The sequence below is a fragment of the Blennius ocellaris genome, assembly GCF_963422515.1.
Source record: "Blennius ocellaris genome assembly, chromosome: 20".
NCBI lineage: Eukaryota > Metazoa > Chordata > Actinopteri > Blenniiformes > Blenniidae > Blennius > Blennius ocellaris.
In genome coordinates, this window is record NC_137669.1 from 18226139 (window position 1) to 18248199 (window position 22061).

Sequence of the window (22061 nt, forward strand, 5' to 3'; positions counted from 1 at the left end):
ACTCGGCACAGCCACAACATCTCCTTTCTGCATTTGCCACATGTGAACTTGTTACACTCAACACAACGCTTAGTGGCATGGTTTTGCTTGCAGCAACACTTCACCTGGCACATTGCCCTTTTTCCTTTTTCAGGTGTAGGTGGTTGTTGCTGTGGGTTTTCCTTGTTCGCCTCCTTTGCTGCCATGTGAGACTGTGCAAGTTCGCTTGCAAGCTCCACAATGAAGTCAACCCGTCTCTCCTTCACCCCAGTGCATGCCTGATAAAGCACATGTGCATTCAGCACAGCAATGTCAATCATGTTGTAAAACACAGCGACTGGCCAACGCCGTGTTGCTGAACGCACACTGTACTTTCGCACCATCTGGTCCACGATATCCACACTGCATTTCATGCCGTTGTAGTCAGTGACTGTGTTAGGCTTTTTTTTCCGGGTATCCCCAGTCTCCACCACGCTGTGCATGCTACTGAGGATGCATACAGTCTCCCTCCGTTTGGGCGCATAGACAGTCAGTGTAGCACCAGCGGTTGAAAACACCTGTGTGCTGAATTCCTCACGGTCTAAAATCTTTTGGGCAGAATCTGGAAGCTCCCTGCGAATCTTATTGACTGTGCCAAGGAGGGTGGTCTTCCGGCTGAGCAGTTGTCGTGCTAGTGACAATGAAGTAAAAAACTTGGCCGTGGTAACGATTCTTCCTTTGTCCATAAACGGTTCCATAAGCTTCATCACCACATTTTCTGACAGTCTCTCTCCTGTGGGACGACTGGGGTCTTTGCCAATATCTGGGATGATATTGCACACATACTTGGATTTCAGGTCACATGCCACCCAGAACTTGATGCCGAACTTGTCAGGTTTTGTGGCAATATATTGCAGGAAACAGCAGCGAGTCTTAGTCGGGAAAAGTTGCTCATCTATGGTGATGTGCCTGCCTGGGTTGTAAGACTCGATGCAGTTGGCAACAAAACACCCCCAAACGTCAGAGACTGCAGCAAAACGGTCAGTCGCAACTCGTCCCCCGCGTGTGTCTTTGTTATCGAAGCGTAGGTGTCGCATGATGTCCTGGAAGCGGTTTCGAGCCATTATCCTGTTGATCAGGGGTATTCCCAGTTTAGCTGACCATGCGTCTTGCAGCGATGGAAGGCGGACAATCCCCCGCAGGAGGAGGATGGCAATGAAAGCCATTAGTTCAGGAATGGCCATGAACCAGTTTTCCTGCTGTGTATAGTGTGCATGCTGGACTGTCCACTCCTGAATTGTGTGAAGCATTTCCAGAGTTATGAAACAGAGAAAACTCTGTAAGCGACTTGTCACCTTTCTTCCAGCCAAAGCTGTTGGCCCTCCATCTGTGGCGTGACACTCAATTGGGCTGTGATGGAGAGGCCTTCCGACCTGTTCTTCACGCCACACTGTGCCGTCTTTTGCCGTCTGTGTCGGCGTCTCGTGTGTCTCCAGGCGACCTCTCTTTTCTGGAGGTGGCGAAGTCTCCTCATCTGTAGAATGAAAACATTGAAATGATGTGAAATCTACACAAAGATATTATTTGATTTACAATTCCAAAACATCTCCAAAGTATCTCAAGCCTCCTTTGTATTGATTTAGTTTTGTTTTCTACTCTTCCTAAAACACAACTGCCATAGTCAGCAGATCAAAATAGGTTGTTTAGGAAATCTTACCAGAAGACATTTCAGAGTCTGAACTCAGCTGAAGCGATATTTCTTCTCCATCGGACTCACAGGGGTTGACATGGTCCAGGGTCATGTCCAAAGCCTGCTGAGTGCTGTAAAGTTTCAGCATCTTTGCTGCTCAGTCGACGGAGTGAGTGAAACATGTGCCTGAACAGCTATTTATCCACTTTGAGGCTCTGGTATCATCATCGTTCACACCTACCCCTTCCTGTTTGTCAGCAATGAAGGTAAAGTGCCCCCCCAGTAAATTGCAAATTAGCCCAGCTAAGCCATTTGGTCAGCATCGTAGGTGTAACAAAAGGCTGGACTTGCGAGTTCTAATGGCTGCATTTACATAAGAAATGTCACCCCAGTAAATTGCAAATTAGCCCAGCTAAGCCATGTGGCAAACTTTGGTAAGCATAGTAGGTGTACCAAAAGGCTGGGCTTGCTAGTGAGGGCTTGACCAGTTTCAGTTTTTTTTTTATATTTTTAAAAACCAAAGTATTTTATACTGAGGCTCATGTTTTGGAGTCATTTATCACCAGCCTTAAACTAGGTTTTCGTACCTTTTGTTATTTTGGGGAGGGGCTGCACAAAGCTCTAATTCCAAACACCTTGGTGAAACTGCATCTTTCATTCAAATTCGGGGACTTTCAGATACATTGAGACAAACTACACATTTACAAGTTCACAATAGCGACAGTCATCTGTGTTACAAAAGACCATGTTCAATAGGAACAAGGCCACATTTCCATAGTGAGTATCTGGGTGACGATCACAGACATACAGTTGTTAGTCAGTGTTTTGTGTTGATAGAGCTAAGACATTGTTTATCGGGCTGTTGGGGTGTTTTAGAGTGAGTTACTTTTAAGAACACAAACAGCACAACGGGGTAATCAATGGCCGGTTAAAGCATTTTGCATGCAATCCTGTCTCCAGGGAGGGCAGAGTTCATTAGCATCAAACATGGTAATACCTTCAAACAAAAAAAAAGCAGGAGCCCCTTTGCTCTTGTTTTAAAGTCAACAGCATTAACTCAATCAGACAACTCCTGAGAAAAGATTTCATCACGTCAATGCATGGGATTTAATCAAACTGACCCATCTGATCATGAGATACGGGGTCAAAATCATTGACCTCCGGTTGAAAGCATGGATCAGCTTGGGTCAGAGTCATGTCCTTCTTAAGCAACCGAAACAAATGCAATCGCTGATTTGATTTTTCAGGCCAAGTTATAGACTGTGGTTTAGTGACAAACATCTGCCATCAGCAGCCGGCCTCAGGTCAAGCACTTCTATCAAGCTTCTATAGCTCTTTAGTCAAGCTTCTATAGCTCTTTAACTTTTTATAGTGGCTCTGTGTTTTCTAATGGTTGGAGCAGTTACAAAATTAAAAATGTTTCCCCTTTTTCCTTTTATTTCTTTCCTTTCTTCTCTTTTTGTGTTTCTTCCTTCCCAATTTTTTCTTATTCTATATTGTTCTCATTTTTTTCTTTCTTGTTCTCCCCATTTTCCTTTTTTGTATTTTTCAATTTTCTTTTTGGCCTTTTCTTTTTCTTATTTGTTTATTGTCCTCACCCCCCTTTTTTCCCCTCCTTTTTTCTTTTCCTCAATGCTGTTCTGGATGTTTTAGCTGTTTTTTCACCATTTCTAAAAATCTGCATGGACTGAAAATAAGAATGAAAACAAATTTACATGACACATTATGTAAGCCTCTAGGAGCTGCTGCAGAGAGGATGAAGAGCCTCACGTGGCTCCGGAGCCGTATGTTGCAGGCACCTGACATAAAAGAATAATGACAGGAGGATGATGAGGTTTTAAGACATTTAATAGATTTCGATTGAGAGGAGACTAACGGTGTTTATTACTCGTTAAGCTGAAGACCGAGAATCTTACATTAAGGAGGAAGCTGTTTCTGCGGCACCACAAGTCAACCACCCAGATCTTTACAGTGTTTTGGACTCTTCAGTTAAAGTGAACATACAGAGAGATCATGCACAAATGAGAATGACAGTTTCATTTATTATGAACATAGTACAAATGACTAATTATGCCTCTCGACACCTCAAATCCAACATGCTCTCCTTCAGTGTTCCTCGTCCCATCTGCTATATCCACCCGTGACCTTTGAACCACTTACAGCGTCGCCATCAACTAAAATAAACCACTTCTGTCATCCCCTGAATAAAACACGTTTAACATGAGAACGCCATTTAAGATGCAAACAGATAATGTATAACAAATAAGATGAAAGCTTTGGAAAAGCCAGGAGTGACACCCTTTTAGGAGACTTTCCAATATTCTTACAGTGCACTGAAAAGGGCTTTTTATTTTTCAAACTGTACATGTTTGTTACCTACACCGATTACATAGAAATAACACTGGAGTCCGTACTACTCGTACAGGCTTCCTGTTAGGATTTCCTTTACAACATACTCAAGCGGGAACAAGACCACTCGCACATTTAACAGAAACAAAGTTTGTTTGTTGTGTAAGTTGTGTGTGTGTGTGTGTGTTGGGCTTTTTGGGCTTTTTCTTTTTTAGAAAGCAGCTCAATCCACAGAGCATCACTCAGGTACAAAAATGCAGACGACAGTAGACGAATAGAAAAACCTCAGACAGCCGACACTAGCACCATCGGACAAAGATGAATTTTTTTTTTTTTTACAGTCAGAAACTTAACTTAAAAGCATGATCAAACCTTTGAAAAAAATATATATAATTGTTGATTGAGTCTTAATAAGTAGGATTAAAACTAAAGCTGCTAAGATAACCACTAACGGGCCTGAAGAAAGGATTTTATTCTCCGTGACGTCTGGAGGTGAAGGAGGCTTGTGTTAATGGGTTAACATGTCTTGAGGTTGTGAGTCCGCCTCTCGCAGATCTGCGTCTCCTCCTCCTCCCTCCTCCGGTCCCACCGGTGGTGGATCTGTGGCTTGGTCCTCGGCGGCGAGCTCAGAAGATGGTGCTCCAGCGTTTAGGGGGTGCACGGGACTTGGGGTCTCCCTGGTGAGCGGGATGAAGGAGGAGGAGGTCAGTTTCCAGCCGCTTACATGAGAATAATCTGAAGTGGTGTTGTTTATCACACTCGAAGCTGTGTAGGAAGTTTGTAGAGCGGCTGATTGTCAGAAACTTCACATTTATCGGGTCTCATAAAAGATTTTATCCAAATGAACAATGAGTCTCAGAGAAGGGTTTGAGGTAGATGTGAGTTTGCAGAAAAAAAATAATAACGATGAATGAGTGTTCAGGTTTACATGTAACTGTCAAAGCAAAAAACAAAACAAAAAGATGCTCATACGCTTGTTAGTTCATAATGGCGACTGGTTGTTTTTTTATGATGTGGATGGTGAGATTAAAATAAAGGGCTGAAGCCGGATTGATGAATCGCTGCACTGTTCATTTACTCACTGATCTCTGATGAGAGCATCACTGGTGCATTCAGGCGAACACAGACAGGAGATAACATTCATGAAGCTCAATTTCACAGGCAAGAAAGTGAAAGATCGTCGCGACGGGGCAAACGTGTTTGGCAGAGCTCACCAGGTTGAAGATTCTGGACAGCGTGCTTTGGTCTCTGCGTCTTCTAACCGGCGACTTCGCGCTCTCGGCACGCGGTGACGAAGCCTAGAAAAAGATGCTCTTTAAGCTCAGATGGGAGACCTGCAACCAAAGAGGCTGAAAACCAAGTCTCGCTGCTTTGTTACTGTGCGACCTTTAGGTAAATGTTTAATCTGTTTTCCCGGGCGATGACCGGTTGTCTTTATGAAATCAGACATGTTTGAACGGCGTCAGAGAAGTTCTGCTGTTGCAGGACAAAGAGCACATAACCACAAGTGACGTGAGTTTCTTATTGCTGCACAAACACCGAATCTCTTTTTGTTTTATCAACTTGTTTCTATCCTTTGATGTGTTTGTGCTCTTTCGTGGACAATAAAAGTAAACTGAACTGATGTGAAGAAAAAAAACGTATCAAAAAGAGCAGGTATGTGGTTTCTCTGCAACAGCAGCAGTGCAAAGAGGAAATATTGGATCTTTTGATCTGTTATTGTAGGAGAGTAACATGAGTGAGACATTAAAAGAAGAAAGTGCTGAAGCGTGACAGGACCAGCAGCCTTCAGGGGGGGAAAGGAAAGCGGAAGTCCTGAGGAAGGAGTCTGACACAAGGGGAAAGGATGATCAACATCAAATGACACACAGACGGGCGTCCGGTGTTTGTCGGACAGACGAGGAGGTGGAAAGATCGGTGAGTCGTCTCCGAGACAGAGGGGGGTGAAGGTGTTACAGAGAAGAAGAGGCATGAGAGAGAAGAGGTGGAGGACGGGGATGTAGGCCAAGAGGTCCTGAGAGAAAATGTTTACCGGCTGTGGTTCATAAACAGTCGAGCCGTTTCAAAGTCGTCCAGAAGCAGAGAGTCGCTCTGGATCGAAGCAAAGAAGGGGAGGGAATTGTAAGAATGAACTTTTTTCTTTTTTTACCAGTAAGCCAATAATGACGTCACAAATGAACACATCAGTCTCTTGAGACGATCAGTGACGAGATAGCCGGATGTTTTATGTGTGTGCGCAGTTGGAATTGTTTCCCTTTCTTCTGAATATGGCTCGACTCCACGTTCCCAGATGTAAAAGGTAAATCTCCTCAAGGAAGGAAGAAGCGAGACACGGAGCAAGACAGACACAGAAGGAGAGGCGAGGGTTAGGCGAGGCGCGCGGCGTGGACAAAGGACATGTGATGGAGGAGCTCTCGCGGTCGGCTGTGCGGCTTTTGTGCCTTTCCGGGAAGGAGGTGTGACGTACCAAACCCAAGACGTCTCTCCACTGCACATGTGAAAGAGAAACAGATCGTGACATGGTGAGGTGAGAAATAACACCGCCTCCTCCGTACGTCTCAGACTTAGAAGCACTGCGCGGACAAACATCGATGGGTAACTATTGTCTGGTCCTGGTTGTTTGGTCCATTTATGAAGGATGTAGAAACATAATGTGGGAGGGGAAAAAAATGTAAGTCGTGTATGTTTACAATGTGTAATGGCTGGTTTTGATGAAAACACACGGTATGTTTTGAGATCACTTTCCTCAGTTTATGGCCATTTTAAAAAATGATTTAAGTTTTCCGAGGGTCGTTTCAGTCATTTCCATTTATTGTACTATCCAACTGTGAGAGGACAAATATAAATTTTTAAATTGACATATTTATGTGCATTGTCTGACAGGTAGAGAAACTTTTCTGGTCCATTTGTTCTCAAGTGTATTTTTTGTTGTTGTTGCTGTGAATACAAGAAATTAATAAATACACAGAGTGATCTTCAATGTTTTTGTGCCATCGTTTTGTGGTACAATGAATTTACTTTTAATCTTTTGATCTTCATGCTGCAGAGGGTTTTGTCGTGTGCGTCGGCCTGTTGAAAAGACTTTTGTTGTGCTGTTCAGATGTGATGTTGTGTCCATCCCCTAACAGATGCTGCGCTGGAAGTTAAAGAGAATCGAGCCATTGTGTTGCTCTGGGATGAGTTTGTTTCCTTGTGTTTCTGTGTCCTGATATATTCCGGTCAGAGTTTGATGTCGTGAGTTCGCTCTCTCATACGGTTCCTTTACGATTTCTGTACTTTCAGAAATGCATTTAGTACGATAAACATCTAAAATCTCTGTATCTTCGCTCTCTGTCTTCATGTCTGAGATGATCAACCAAACAAATATGGTGAAAAGTGGGACTCACCCTGGATTTAGGAGGAGGAGATGAAACCTGAGGGACACCAAGCAACGACAATAACAACAGAGTGACTGATTGTACAATGCAAGAAGAAACAACAGCTAAGTAACGCTGAGTGAAAATTTCCGCTCAGCTGCTTTTGTTCTAAATCAGTATGTAAATGGAGAAGTCACGCAGCTCTGTAATGAGCGAGAGAGGAGAAACAGTTTAGCGTGCTGGTTTTGAAACGCCGCCACAGTGTCGACGCCAAGAGTCCAGAGCCAAAACAAAACAGTGACGATCCACCAGAACTTGACGAAACGTCGGTTTGTTCTCTGCTTTAAACAATGGAACTCGTGACACTTTAAGAGAAATACATGAAACTCACTTGGGCTCAGAGCAGATTAAAAAAAAAAAAAAAAATCTGAAAACTGTCCAAGATGTTAGTGTGATGCAACAGAAGTGACTTCATGCACGTGGTTAACGGTATGTAAAGCATGCGTAGGCGTATGATGCGACGTGGACGGCGCGCACGCGACCGTTCGGTCCGGGGAAACTCACAATGCTCCTGAAGAAGTGCACCACAGCGTTTTCATTGGTCCGGCGGCGGGAGGACGACTGCTGAGGTGAGGAGGCCAGGTGACCCCGGAACGACCCCTGTAGTGGTGGGATCAGCAGAGGTCAAGTGACTACAAGGTTTGAAACGGGATCAATGAATATGGCAGAAAAATGAGAGTCAAGCAAAGTGGAATCAAATGGAAAAGAATCGCAGATTTCCAGGCTGGTCTCATTTAAAACCACGTCATCAGATGTCATTAGAACGTTCATATATTCAAGGGAGAAAATGAGAGACTTTGAAAAGAGGGGATCGAGTTAACTGAACGAAATGAAGCCGCCAACTTCAGACTGACTTCACGTTTAGATTTTTTTTTTTCAAAGAGTTTAAAACAAAAATGGGTTCATTCACAGCAGCGTAATGGAAAACAGCAATTGGAACATGCAAAGTCGCATGTTCACTCTCAGAGACGTGTCTCCGTGTCTTTTCTATTCCTACTATGCGGTGTAAACAAATGAAGTGGGGAATGGGGGAGCGTGAGAGGGTCTGAGCACAAACGTCTGAGATGTGGCCTCCCTGTGCTGCTCCTGCTCTGAAAGAAGGATGAAAGCGGCTTGTTCAAGAGCTGCTCCGACTCCTGAGGGCTCCTCCCGTCGCAGAGCTCTGAATCCTCAGGCTTGAAAGGGGCTTTTTGTCTGAGGTTCTTCTGTCTGCCTCTCACAGTCAGGTCAGCATCATTCACCTGCGCTGTCGAGCTGCACATATTGGATTCTTTGCTTCGTGCTTCCAGTCTCACCGGAGCTTCCAGACAATGGAAACTACGCAAATGCTCCTATGATGTATTTTTATACACGCTCACGACTGCAGCTTGGACACGTCACAGGGCAAAGTAAATGCGGTGGCGTCCATGTGTGGCTTTAATGTGACATTTTAAAAGGAGATCTTGAAAATCCTGAGAATTTGAATCCCATTAAAGTTGAAGCCAGTTCAGTTTGTGTGTGACTCAAGCGATTGATAGGAAAGTAACAGTGCCATGCAACGAAAGGAGATTCTCAATCCTGCACCTTCCTCTCCTTCTATATGTTTATATTAAACAAAAAACAAATATAAAACTTGTACTAAAAACAACCAATATTATCAATGTGATCACAAATACCTTTGAAAAAGATTTTTTTCTTTATTTATATTTTGAACTTTGCTTTGTAAATCTTAATGTTATTTTATTGAACTTGATAGAAATGTGGATATGGCTTTAAATAAAATTATAATATACATAATATCAGGACTATGATCATCATTCACACCGATGCCAGGAACCAAACAGCTCACGTAAAACTAATTTAGCATTAGTATATTATTTAACGTCATGGGTTTATTTTTATTTTGTGAGAAGTGCAATGGTCAATTTACGTTCAACATGTCAAGATAGTACTGAATCCTCCCCCTCAGACAACTTGGTAAAACCAAAGATAGTAGAAAAAAAGCATTATTTCAGTTTCATCTCTGTAATATTTCATCATGACTCATTCAAACCTCTACAATTTAAGTACTTTAACAATTTTTCCTTTATTTTATCTTCATATATGGATTTGCATCCTGAAGTCACAGTTTGGAGGATAGAAAATACACAGATTCTCACCTTGCTCCTCTTCTTTTTGTCCCCTCCAAAGAATTTGCTAATCTGGTCCATCAGCCCGGGGTTCTTCTTTTTCCTGCCCAGGCTGAAGGCGCCTTGCCCTGAGGTGCTTGCTGTCGCCATGCTCGCTGCTGCTGAGGTTCTCTGTCCTGCTCTCTAAGTCCTCGTCTCACACAGTCCAAAGTCCACAGTGCCAACACCCGGTTCTGCCGTCTCCTTCAGGGTGCTTTGCAGTCCAGCTGATGCTTCGGTGGGAGGGGGAGCCGTCTTTGAAGGTGTCGTCCCTCCTGGTCCTGGTCCCCCCCCCCCCATCCCCACCCCGCCCCCTCCCGGGGCACCATGGGACATGGGGAGGGCGAGGTCGGTAGGGGTCAGGGTGGTGAGGTCCACGTCTCTGGCCGGCCTCCAGACATTCTTCAGGGCTTCAGTGGCTGTGTCAGTCACTGCCGCCCTCCGCATTGTTCCTCTCCCCATCTGCCTCACCCGGCCGCAGGGACAACAAGGGTTATCTCTGAGTCTGAACTCACACCCCGATGCAAAGCAGGCCCGAGCACTGAAAGCCCATTGTGGCGCCGGCCTCGTATATCTTCTCCGTGCGTCGTGTTTCAGCTGGACGTGCAGTCACTCAGATGAACACACCGACAGGCCCAGTGAACATGAGCCAAGTGTCTCCATCTCCATAGTAATAAAAGCTAAACCTACTGTGACTTTGCGCTTCTCATTTTACGAGCTGGAAATTGTTTTGTTTTTTTACAAATTTTGGCCAAAAGCAAGCGACAACACCACCAAAGCAATTCCTCAATTGCTTTGAGGAGCAAAATGGGTCAATTAATTAATATATCCATTAAGAAAACTGATGATATTGACTTTTATCAATATCTAGACCAATGACGTTATGAAAAAAAAAAATGCATTACACTTCATCTCAGATCTCAGCTGACTGTAGGTGGAGGCAGGGTGCAGTCACTTTCACACACCAACTAACCTAAACCCATATCTTTGTGTCTGTGGTGGAGAAATGTAATACTAAGCGCATTATTTCACAGGAGGAACATGCAACCTCTGGATATTCTCTTTGTGAAGTGGGAGTTCTTACCACTGTTCCACAATGTGGCTCAGCAAACTGAATCTAACAAGCTAAATTATGAAGGGTCAGTGTGGCTTCAGGATTTACGAATCCAACGAGAAACAAAAATCTCTTTAAAAACGAATTTTTGTGCCATGATTGAACTGATCTTTTATTATATATTTTATAGGCGTGCCGGGTCTATAGTGTCAATACCAATGCTTTAAGGATGTTTTATCTTATCCTTCTGATCTCTTTTGCACGCTTCAATGTACATAAACACACATGTTTTGATATTTTTATTATATATTTACATCTTATTTCATTGACACTTTGAGGAGCCGGCATGTGTTGTTTCACCGGAGCGGCTGCAGCAGTGACCAAACAAAGCCGGATCTGTTGCACGGTGAGTTGTGTTAGAAAACACCCATGCTGCATCAGAATATTAATATTTTTTTGGGGAACAGAAGTCTTTTTGTTTTGGCAGCCTGTGATTTCTACAGTCAGACATTAACTTTTAGAGAAGAAAAGACTGAGACAGCGACGAGACAAATTCCAAAAAATGAACGGTTGCAGAAAAAGGAGAGTTATAAAAAGCTTTTGGAAAATCTGCAGGAGACGTTTAAGAAGTTGAAGACGTATGGAACAGAGGGAGAACATGCAAACTGAACAAAACAAAAAACACAAAGCAATGACATGAACTTGAGGCATTCTCAATGTGAGGCATGAGGACTAATCACTTAACCACGCTGTTCTTGAGAGACATAAGAAAATCAACAAAATAGAAAGATTGAGCTGCATGATTTGTTTGGATGGTGAATGCTGGGATTAAAGAAGCGACATAAAGACCAATTTCAGTCAAATAAAAAGTGGATTTGTTGCTGCTGGAGTCTCGGTTACCGTGGTGCTTCTGATATTTGGGGCTGAACTTTCAGCAAAGTAAAAAAATTAAATGAACAAAAAGCCAAATCAACGGAAAAGTGCTTGTGTATAATAACAAGCCTGGAATTATCATATGAATGATCTTTTATGACTTGTGTTGTTTACTACCGAGCCCACATTTTCACATCATCACCATTATTATGACATTTTGAGTTTTAAAAAGAGGGAAACGAGTTTGGTTGTTGCTCCCAACAGGAAATCAGAATATAGCCTCTTTATTAAAATAAGTGTTTGGATAAATTCAAGCAATGACAAAACAAACATTTTCACTAACTCTGTGAGGCTGAAATTTAAATTCAAATGATTTTCTTTTAAAAAAAATGTTTTATTGCTGTAACATCAGAATAATTTTTAGTTTTTTGTTCAATGTTATTAATTGAGACAACTTGATGACTTTATTTAACTTGACGTGTTTGTGTGTTTAACAATAACCAGTTTAGATTTTTTAATCTTCTCCCAACATGTTAGTAGATTATGAATTTTTTCTGAAGTCATGTTTTCTGAAGTCCAGACAATGAAAAAAAAAAAATTCATAGAGCAAAACTATGACAATTCTTCTTTTGTCACTGCTGCCAACAAATACACTCTTTAAATTATTTTGAAAAAGGTAATTAAAAACTACTTATAGTTTCCTCCACCACTGTTAACGAATAATTAAGTGATCGCATTCGCAGTGATTGCATTAGCATTCAAAAATTAGCTTTAAGAGCAAACACAGAAACATTGGGATATATTGATGCTAAAAATGGCTCTTTGCTAAAGTTTTTGCAATTTTTGGATTTCTAAGTGAAGAATGCCCTATAAAGGGTTAAAATGACTTTGCTATGTGGTATTAATAAAGTAATTTCCCAATTGACTGTCACGATATCGTGCCTTGCTTTTCTCTAAAGTTACTGAAAATATTCATAAACAAAAGCAAAGGTTGCACCAACACCAGCAGTGGTGCCATTCTATATCAATTAACCTAATTGTATTTTTATTCGCATGAGCAATTTGAAGATCAGTTCAATAATCAACCGTTGGCCCTCGAAGAACATGAACAAAACTTTAGTCGTCGAGCAGCTCGTTCCCTTTAAAATTCACACCAGTGACTCAGAGGAAATGAAAACCTTGTAAAAACTGGACAAACATGAGACCCATACTTGACCTCATCCAGCAGAGGAATCCTCTATATGTGGGTGAACATGCCTTGATAACGTATACACGGTGCCAACATGGCTGCCCGGTTTCCTGGACAAACCCAGTGAAGTGGGACCAGGCCATGTTTGTCCACTCCGCCCTGCACACAGAGCTGCGTCTGTTTATCCGGTGCAGGGCCGGAGCTCGGCGCAGCACCCACGGGCCTGTCAGAGGTAGGGTGCAGGAATGCGGAGAGTGGGTTGACCACACTGCTCTGTGCCCTCGTGTGCAGAAGAGTCTTGGATTTGTTCCTTGGGGCTGGACGGCCGGGACGGAGCGAGTGGAGGACAATAGTGTCCATGGACGAGAGCTGGTGGGACACAAACACGGGAGATATCCTTGAACTCCCCGGCAGGAATGTTGATCAAGACCGAGACGCCCACCCGGAGCGAGCATCTGAATATCTGTGAGCTGCCGCAGAGAGGCAGGAAGAAAGCCCCCCTCTGTCCCGTCACATTGTGCACAGAATGACCACATGAGACCGTTTGGTTTGATTTGCACCAGCTAAAATTGTTTTTGTGACTTCGGCAACCTCTGTCAGTGAAAGCAGATGCAGCGGTTTGCCTGGGAGGTTCCCAGAAAAACTCCCAGGATCTCAGTTTCATTCAGAGAAACTGTATAACGTCTCAGTTTGATCGAACTTATTGGTGACAGCTCGTGCGGATCTATCAATGAATATTGGGTTTGCCCCCTCTGAACTTAGTTTTACGCAAAACAGAGAGATCCAAAATAAGCGAACATGATAACAAAACCTACGAAACGCCACTGGAACAACAACATGCACTTCTGTGATTACGTTTCGAGACACGTCATTCGGTCATTTGTCGGGTTGGGAAGCGTCTCAATGCAAATCCAATCAGGTCAAGTTAGCCAGCCGCTCAGTGAACTGATGAAGACACTTGGATAAGTGGCAAACCGTCAACTGAGACATGCGACCAAGTCCAACTGACCTGATTCAATTTGTATTGAGATAAGAAATCATGATTTGGCATTTCGTCACTGCTGAATTAATCAAACCGACTAAATTCAAGACATAGGAGCATCAACCTGTTATGGTTCACGTTTAGTTTCTCGTCTTGTTTTTGAGATTCTGATTCTGCCGGACTTCCCCTTCCTAGTGTCTGATTGCCGTTCTGCCCTGATGCGTTTCACCTGTGCCTGAGTCTGTGACTGTCTTTGTGTTTTCTGTGTGTTCTGGTGTGGATGGCACAATCTCATGGACTCTTCTTTTTTGCGGTTTGGGATTTTTGTTTTTTGCTTATTGTAGATCAAAATAAGCTCCAAGTACTATCTGTCCTCTCCTCCGGCAAACTGACACCAAGATGATTGATATTTTATGTCGTGAGACAAAGTAAATTTAGCAGAGAGGGCAAATTAGGCCTGACATGCTTCCATACATTATTTATTTACTCTCTATTCAAGTTGAAAAAGGTTTTCTTCAGTTCCTATGAATCGCAGCATTTACATCATTTTGACAAGCTTGGAAGCAATGCTGCTTTGAGTCTCCATGGAAAGAAATGTGAGTATTTATTCTTTAAATGCTCAAACGGTTTCTATAAACTTGAAATATCTGCACTCTCGCTTGTCATGGCAGCACAGAAACGCAGTCGTAGACAACAGAGTACTGCAACACTCAGAGCCAGCCAGTTGAAAAAATTGTGAAAACAAGACATTTTAAAAATGCATTTAAAAAAAAGAAGTCTATTACTAAACTTGCTTTGTGAGTTGAAGTATTGAATGAACCAAACTCCTTCTTCACTCAGAATAAACGCGTGTGCTCAGACTCTTCCACCACAGATTGTTTTGTCGCTGAAGATTTAACGGTGGACGACGGTGACTCGAGTTAAATCGGGGGCTCTGGCTTGTGTCTCGTATGGATCATGAGCCGTTAATTGGCACCGGGAGTGAAAAGCCTTTGTTGCCTCTGCGCTGTCCCGCTGTGCGTGCGGTCGTCACCCCGGATGACCTCTTCGTATCGAACGCAGTCCCCTGGACACGTCTATAGATGACAACACCAGCAGCTGATGTCATCCTCCACTAGACCGACACAAGCTTTGCATTTCCACATTTCAAACAAACAGCGTCTTAATTGTAGCCGGCTGAACGTTTCTCTGATCATAAATAAAGGAGCTTCTCTGGAAGTTTTTTTTTTTTCATGCCACTCCAAAAGAATAATGATTTGCTTATTTCCTGACGCGATTTACATCTGAAAGTTGCTTTTGTTCGGGCAAATAGGATCAGCCGTAAGATGCGACCTTTCTTTATTCCGTCTTTTTGGCCGGTAAACAAGTCAATGCAAATGTCTCGATGGTGCAACGCCAGTGATTCCATCAACATTTGGCAGGAGCCCTCGCACAGGGCTGGAGCATAATGCTGTCATTTGTTTTGCGTCCCCACAATCTCGTTCTCTCTTGTTTCAAACCAAAAGGATTGAAAAGCAGCTGAAATGGGGCTAAAATGAGTATCACAGTGTGGTTTTTTGAAGTTTTATTTCGGCAGCAATTTGAGCAATTCTCTACAGCAAAATGCACCATTTAACAGTTTTTTTTTTTTGTATCTTGTTTTTGATTCAATTTGCTGCAAAACACATTCCTTGAAATGATGAAACAAAAACTAATTTCCTTCAAATCATCCTTGTCGCTTTGTTCCGGCTCCTGATCGTCTCGCAGCTGCTTGATGTTGGCAAAGATTACAAAACATCCGTGGCTTTTTCGTGTTAATTTGAATGAATTACGGGCCTTCAAAAATCTCCCGTGTTCTGTAAAAATGGCTTCTCATGTGCCGGACTGAAAGAACCAGAGGGATATTCATCTGCGAGTCTTTGTGGCTGTGAACACTTTGATGAGGGAGTGAATCAGCGCGGCGTTCTTCATTCTAACTCATTCACGAAATTGGTAGGCCGTGAAATAAAAAGTGCAGCCTTATTGTTTTCATGATAATACAACTTGGCGATCTATTCAGCTCTTGTGCCAAAGAGTTTACATATTTCACTCACAGAGCTGGGGATGATTCTCCAGGCTCACTGGGACACGCTGTTTTCATTAAATCTAACATCTACAGCGTCACAGTGCCACAAGACGTCCTCGAAGAGAGGAAAGAAAAGAAGCAAGTGCATAAAGAGGAGATTTGGATTTTAAGTCTCAACACAACAGATGATAAACCTGAAGAGTTTTTTTTTGGTTTTTTTTGCAAAATGTGGAGAGATCTGCACCATTTGAATGACTTTCACTTAGCTCTGAACCCAAGATATACTAAAACCTAAATGGACGAATAGAAAAGCCATGCAATGTGCAATGACTGGGATCCCGGAACAGATGCTTGCAAATGTAACATAATGAAGCAAGAGTTTCCAGCCTTTACTGGTAAAGTAAACTACTGCAAAGGTTCCCTTTGGACAAAAGTTCAATTACAGGAGAAACACACAAGTCCACTTCTACCAAAGCGTATGGTCTGCTAAACATGTGACCCTACGACCGCCGCCCGCCCTTACAAGAAAACTCACGTGACTCACTGCATTTCTATACAATGTGTTCAGGATTTTTTACTTTTTTTTTTCATCAGAATGAGGTACGGTAATTCATAATCCAGTGTCCAGAAGCAGTAATAAGCTGTCCATCACAAGACAAGAGTTTAATAATTCCCTCTGGACTAAACACAATTCCCTCAATATATCTTCACACAAAATGCATTTATACATTGAATTTAATGTTTTTAGAATTCTTAAAATTGTGGGCCGCAAAGGAGACGGATATGGTTCTAAATAAATTGTATATATAATTTAAAAAAGAAGAATCTGAAAGTCTCATTTATTAAGTTAATGTTTGATATTTCTTCTCTTTGCAGTCCTTTTCAGTGGTTTTAGCCATTTTAGCTATTTTTTACCTCATTTCTCACAATTTTTTAGCTGTTTTAAGACTTTCAACACAATTTTTTTGGTTGTTTCTTTTCACATGTCCATTCATATGCAGGTACACCAGCATTTGTGGAAGCAAAAGCAAATGTGTCTGTCCACAATGACTGAGACCATTTTTTTCTGGGACGTTTCTGCATTTCGATCCAACAATAGTCATTCTGAAAGGTAGTGAAGAGTTAAAATACATAAACATGTGATTTTGTTTAAAAAAGAAAATCCGGAGGGACAGAAGAGCCGCAGGTTGCAAACCTCACCGGATAGTCTCTTACAAAGTGTTTTTAATAGCCTTTCAGACATTTTTTTTTCAAATTTTATTTTTTAAAGAAATGCAATCTTTCTGCGCTTTAGCAGGAAAAACACCAAGCCTGTTATTTTCTCATCTTCTAAAGAGCACGGTGTATTATGCACTCATTTTCACCGTCTCCTTTATGGAAGACATTCAGCCCGCGTGGTTTTAAATTTTGAATAATTCGGCTGAAGTTGTGTTTGACATTTAAAACACGGGATGCTTCATTTAACTCTTGAAGCACCAGCATGTTTGCTGCACTGGGGGATATTGCAGTGTATAGTGAACAGTATGGGAATGAACATGCCGTGTAAACATCCTCCATCTGCATGAGTGGAGACGCTCAGTGACCCGAGGCGCTGCTGAATCAGCACACGAAACTCACACTGATGAATCAGAGCAGATACGGGTTTAATTAGACGTCGCCTCTGGCTCCACATGTAAAAATCAGAAAGTACAAAGCCACGTTGTCTTTGACTGAACTGCAGCTGAGAGGTAAACCTCCACAGCTCCCTCTGCTGCTGGTGTGAGGAAGTGCGAATCGGGGACGACATGAGCTTCAAAAGACACAAGGTTTGTGTGTTTGAGTGACAACGAGTGAATGAAAATGCCACCTGGATGTAAAGATAATCAACACCTCACTACCGCACGGCCCTAACATCAATTATTTCACAAGACAGAATTAAAAGGTGTTTGTCTTCTCTGAAATTAGAATCTTGGTTCCTGATTGTAAAAGCACATGTGCTTTGGCAGATACAAAACGCCCCGTAGCCGAGCTTTAAAGAAAGGTGGTTGGGAACATTTCAAGAGAAGAATTTTCCTCCATGTGATCAAGGATGCAAAGAAAATAACACTGTGCTCAATATACGTGTAGTTGGCTATGCGTGGGGAAGGAAAAATAAAATTAACTCCATCGGATACTGACTGGATTGCATTAGTGTCCAATGAACATCCTGTAGGTTTGTATGCTTGTGTTTCTTGTTTAGTCTTGTGATGGACAGGCAATGTGTGTCATGCTTGCATGTCCTTGGTCTGAGTTTCCAAGCTCTATCAGTGTCTGCGTGTCCTTTCTCAATTCTCAACTCTACCTTTCTTAAAATCGGGGACTTGTTTTTGGACGAGAAAGGGAGAATGTTTTCAGTTTCCAGATCCCGGAGATTGACGCACACAGGCGCGGATCGGAAAGCTAACAGGCCTTAAGTGGTATTATCATCCTGTGCATCACCCGGACTCATGAACTGCTCCCATCATCTCCGCGGGAAAATGAAGCTAAAGGACGATACCAAAACAAACACGTCGGCCTGACGAAGGTAAATCGCACAAAATAACAAGCCGCGGCTTCCAGCCATTTGCCAGGTGCAGAGGTAAGTCCATTTGAAATGATTGGACTAAATGAATGTGCTGTTGCTGTGGACTCTGTCTCATGGCTCAGTGTCATGGTAACAACAGGTCCGACTCCAGTCGGAGCTAAAGGGCCGGCCACCAGAGAGGGAAGAGCAGCAGGATCCAGAGCAGCTTATCTCCTCGCCTCTCGAATAAGACAGACGGCGGAATCACGATGCAGCCACGATCTGCGGTGGTGAGGCGAGGCGAAGCCGTGAGGCACCGCGCACCTTCGCCACTCCGCAAATCCCTGAAAGGCCTCAGGAGTTATCGTGTCCACAAATGCAGATGCCACCCCGCAAGTCAATTTTATTACACTGGCACAAAGTTGTTTATACATATTTATCTCACGGGGGGGGGGGGGGGGACAAATTGTGCCGTTCACCATCTGTCCCCAGACCTTTGATCAGAATGAGTAAAAACTCAATAATAAAACAATCGAGAGGAGCGTCCACAAACAGTCCATGCAGATAGAGAAACAGAACAAACATCATCAGAAATATACATGCAATCGCTCCAGAGCTTAAAAAGATATCACAGGAAGACATGGAAGCTTGCAGACTGGTAAAGTTGTTAAAACTACATTTCTATTGTTTAAATGTGGCCTATAGTCACCATTCAGATAATAAATCCCGGAAAGTCAAACTTAACTGCAGAGTTGATATTTATGCTTTGTTTTTTTGTTGTTGTTTTTTTTAATGTGAAATGTTCCAATCAGGTGCAGGGCTGCACTGACAAGCACAGAAGCAACGATCTGCACTGTATGCATTCATATGAAAATGAATTTGCAGTTTCACGGATATCAATAACACCTCTCACAATTTATATTTGTAATTGTTCAACGACATATTCTGTGACTGGTATTAACCTGTGTCAGTTTGAAGGTCAAAGCATGATATATTGAAGGTCACATAATACAGTGTTTTCAATTTCCCTTTTAAAAAACACATTTGTGGCGGTGAAAAAAAAGGTCTTAAAAAAACAAAACAAAACAAAACAAAACAACTGCATGCAGATATCATTGTGCACCAGTACACGTATAAACATGTAAGAATTTTGGAAATCTATTAGTATGGCTGGAAAAAAGTAATCATATTGTTGTTTCTTTCAAAGAAGAATTCTTCGAAGCATAAAGAGCCACGTTAATACGAAGAGGAGGAGGTTTGAATGCGTCTGACGGTCATATCGACACCGTGGGCAGATTTTCTTTGTCTCCCTCCTCAGATCTGAGTCATAATTACACTTGAACTTGGAAAAGTGAATCACCGACTCTCCTTCATATGATCAGATCAAGCTGTTTCTCACTTTTGTCCAGACAAGAAGTCAGAAGTGTCTGTGGTTCGATTTGTTTTATTATTTTTAATGGGAACAGCCTGAGTTTGTCACAGTGCACTTCACACACAGTTTATAAAGAGATTTAACATCATTTAGGGATCTAACCACTGATCACTGAAGACTTTAAGATCAGGCTGTGAAAGAACATTATAATCCATTTATATATAAGATAATCACTGATAATTGCAACACTGATCAAAATCTCATCAATCCCACCATTTCTGGTCAAAGAAAGTCTTTAATTAGAATAAATGTTTGACTGGATTTATGTTAAAGGATGTTAGTGTCACTATAATGAAGTCTCCAAAAAGAAATGTATTTTGCATTATGTCACGCCTGCATTTCGTGTGTTTATACATGAACAGGGAGGAGAAGTGCCAAATCAAAAAAGCAAAACACAATAATGTTGAAACATCTAAAGCGAATCTCATAATTAAATATTTTGTGGAAATACTTGTTTAGCACAGCTGTTTATTGGTTTTGTAAATATCATCAATTCACAGTTGAGGAAAACAGACAAAGCACGGAAGTTAATACAATTTTTTTTCCATTAAAGAGTTAATGACACTGGCTGTATGTTTGGTTGTATTGATGTCGGTCCTTTGGGTGTCTTTCTGCCGGTGTTTCATTGTGGAGAAGTTGCATTCAGGACCAACCGTTCACACTGTGCTTCAGATTTGAATCAATATGTCCATACAACCTGATTCTTCACACAATCACATTCACACCCACATCTTCTGAACTGTCCACTCCACCTCCGTGCAGCCCCAAACAACACACATACATGCATTGAGTGAAAACTTGTCATGTGAAAACAGCAAAATCGTTGCTCAAGCACAAACAGGAAAATCACATAAATGTAACAAGCTTCACTTCAGTCGGATCTCATTCTCTTCAACATCAAAGTTGAGCCAATGGATTACACTTAATCCCCTGTAGAAAAGGGAACCACAAACTATCAATATCCCCTCACCTGACAGGTGAAAAAGTCTCCTGTGATCAATGTTGTACATCAGATTTTTTATTTTTTCAGAGATCTGGATATTTCACAGGTTTGTGGATGTGACTTAAACAATATGGTCAGATGCCAGATGCATTGGCAATATGTTTCTTGGAAAAATCGTCTGCCTTTATGTTTTTTTTTTTGTTTTTTTTCAGCAGAAAGACGATAACATCTCAGTCGATGGAGTAAAGAGTCACCATGGAAACTTCCGGTTGCTTCAGGACATGAGCTGAGGAGTGAATTACAAAAACAACCGCCATGCTCCCCCAAAGTATAATAACCCCCGTGACAAAAAGGTGCTATAATGACTCCCATTAATTTTATTTTATTTTTTTCAAAAAATGGTAAGTAGAAGGATTGGTCATAAATGTCTTCATCTTCACCATCAAGTCCACCATCATCTTCATCACCACCAACGCCAAGTGAAACCTCTGAGTTCCTGCTGTGTTATATCAACGCCAGCATGTAAACAAGAAAGGCTTCAAACGTACACAATCAAGTGAGGACAAGCGGAGCTGAAGATACCATCAGCTTCTGCTCTCGGGTTACATAGCGTGTGCATCATCCCTGCCGTCATTTCCAGATCCTTATCCCCTCAGCAGATTTGTCTGAGACCGAGGCTGATAATCAGCTGCTCCCAGATCTGTGGTCGGAGCAGATCAATAACTCAAGATGGCAGCAAATCAATGAAAATTATAAAGATGATAAAGTTTTTTGGGGTCCCCCCCACCTGCAGGGTCTGAAAACTCTCACTGACATGTTCACTATTTAGCTCAAAGGGGGGGGGGGATGTAGTCAATTGTTCACTTGATAGGTTTACAACACACTTTGAAAAGTTTCAGGTCAATTTACTGAGAGTCAAATAATGTGTAGTGATGTTAAATGTTTTGAACACGTGAAGGCATAGAGGTTAAAAGCAAAGAGTTCTTTCAAGGACTTTCCATGATTATTATTGCACAGCGTTTACGAATGACTGTCAAAAGTGAGTGTTGCAGAAGAAGCATCATTTCACAAAAAAAAAAAAGAATCCTGATTGAATGATCTTTGCTGGGTTTATGAAGGAGTAGTGAGAAGAATGGAGTCAGGCCTGTGGAATACCTTGGGAATGTGATCTGGTCACATGGAGCCAAAATAGAAATATTAGGATGAAAGAAGAACACACTGTTTTTGAAGGGGGGGGGGGGGGTGGAATTGCTCTCCACCTCAAAAGACATCACAGGAACAGTGAAGCTTTCAGGTGGAAAGAAACTTGGCAAGACATTCTTGAGAAAAAGAAAAAGGAGAAACATCTGCTGTCATCTGTTCGGAGGATGAAGATGAAATGTGCGATGACATTTCAGTGGGACAATAATCCCTCGAACACAAACCAAGAAGTTTTTTTTTTTGTTATTAAATACATTTCAGTT

At 42.1% G+C, this 22061-nt stretch overlaps 1 protein-coding gene across 1 annotated transcript; it reads right to left on the bottom strand.

Moving 5' to 3' along the window:
- Positions 1–3670: 3670 nt before the first annotated feature.
- Positions 3671–9781, bottom strand: mbpa (myelin basic protein a). The gene is made up of 6 exons (XM_080516440.1): positions 9552–9781; positions 7918–8013; positions 7384–7410; positions 6465–6485; positions 5212–5295; positions 3671–4674 (listed from the first exon to the last, which is right to left on the bottom strand). The coding sequence occupies exons 1-6, from the start codon at positions 9669–9671 to the stop codon at positions 4624–4626; spliced, it is 399 nt and encodes a 132-aa protein (XP_080372566.1). The 5' UTR covers positions 9672–9781; the 3' UTR covers positions 3671–4623.
- Between the last annotated feature and the right edge of the window lie 12280 nt (positions 9782–22061).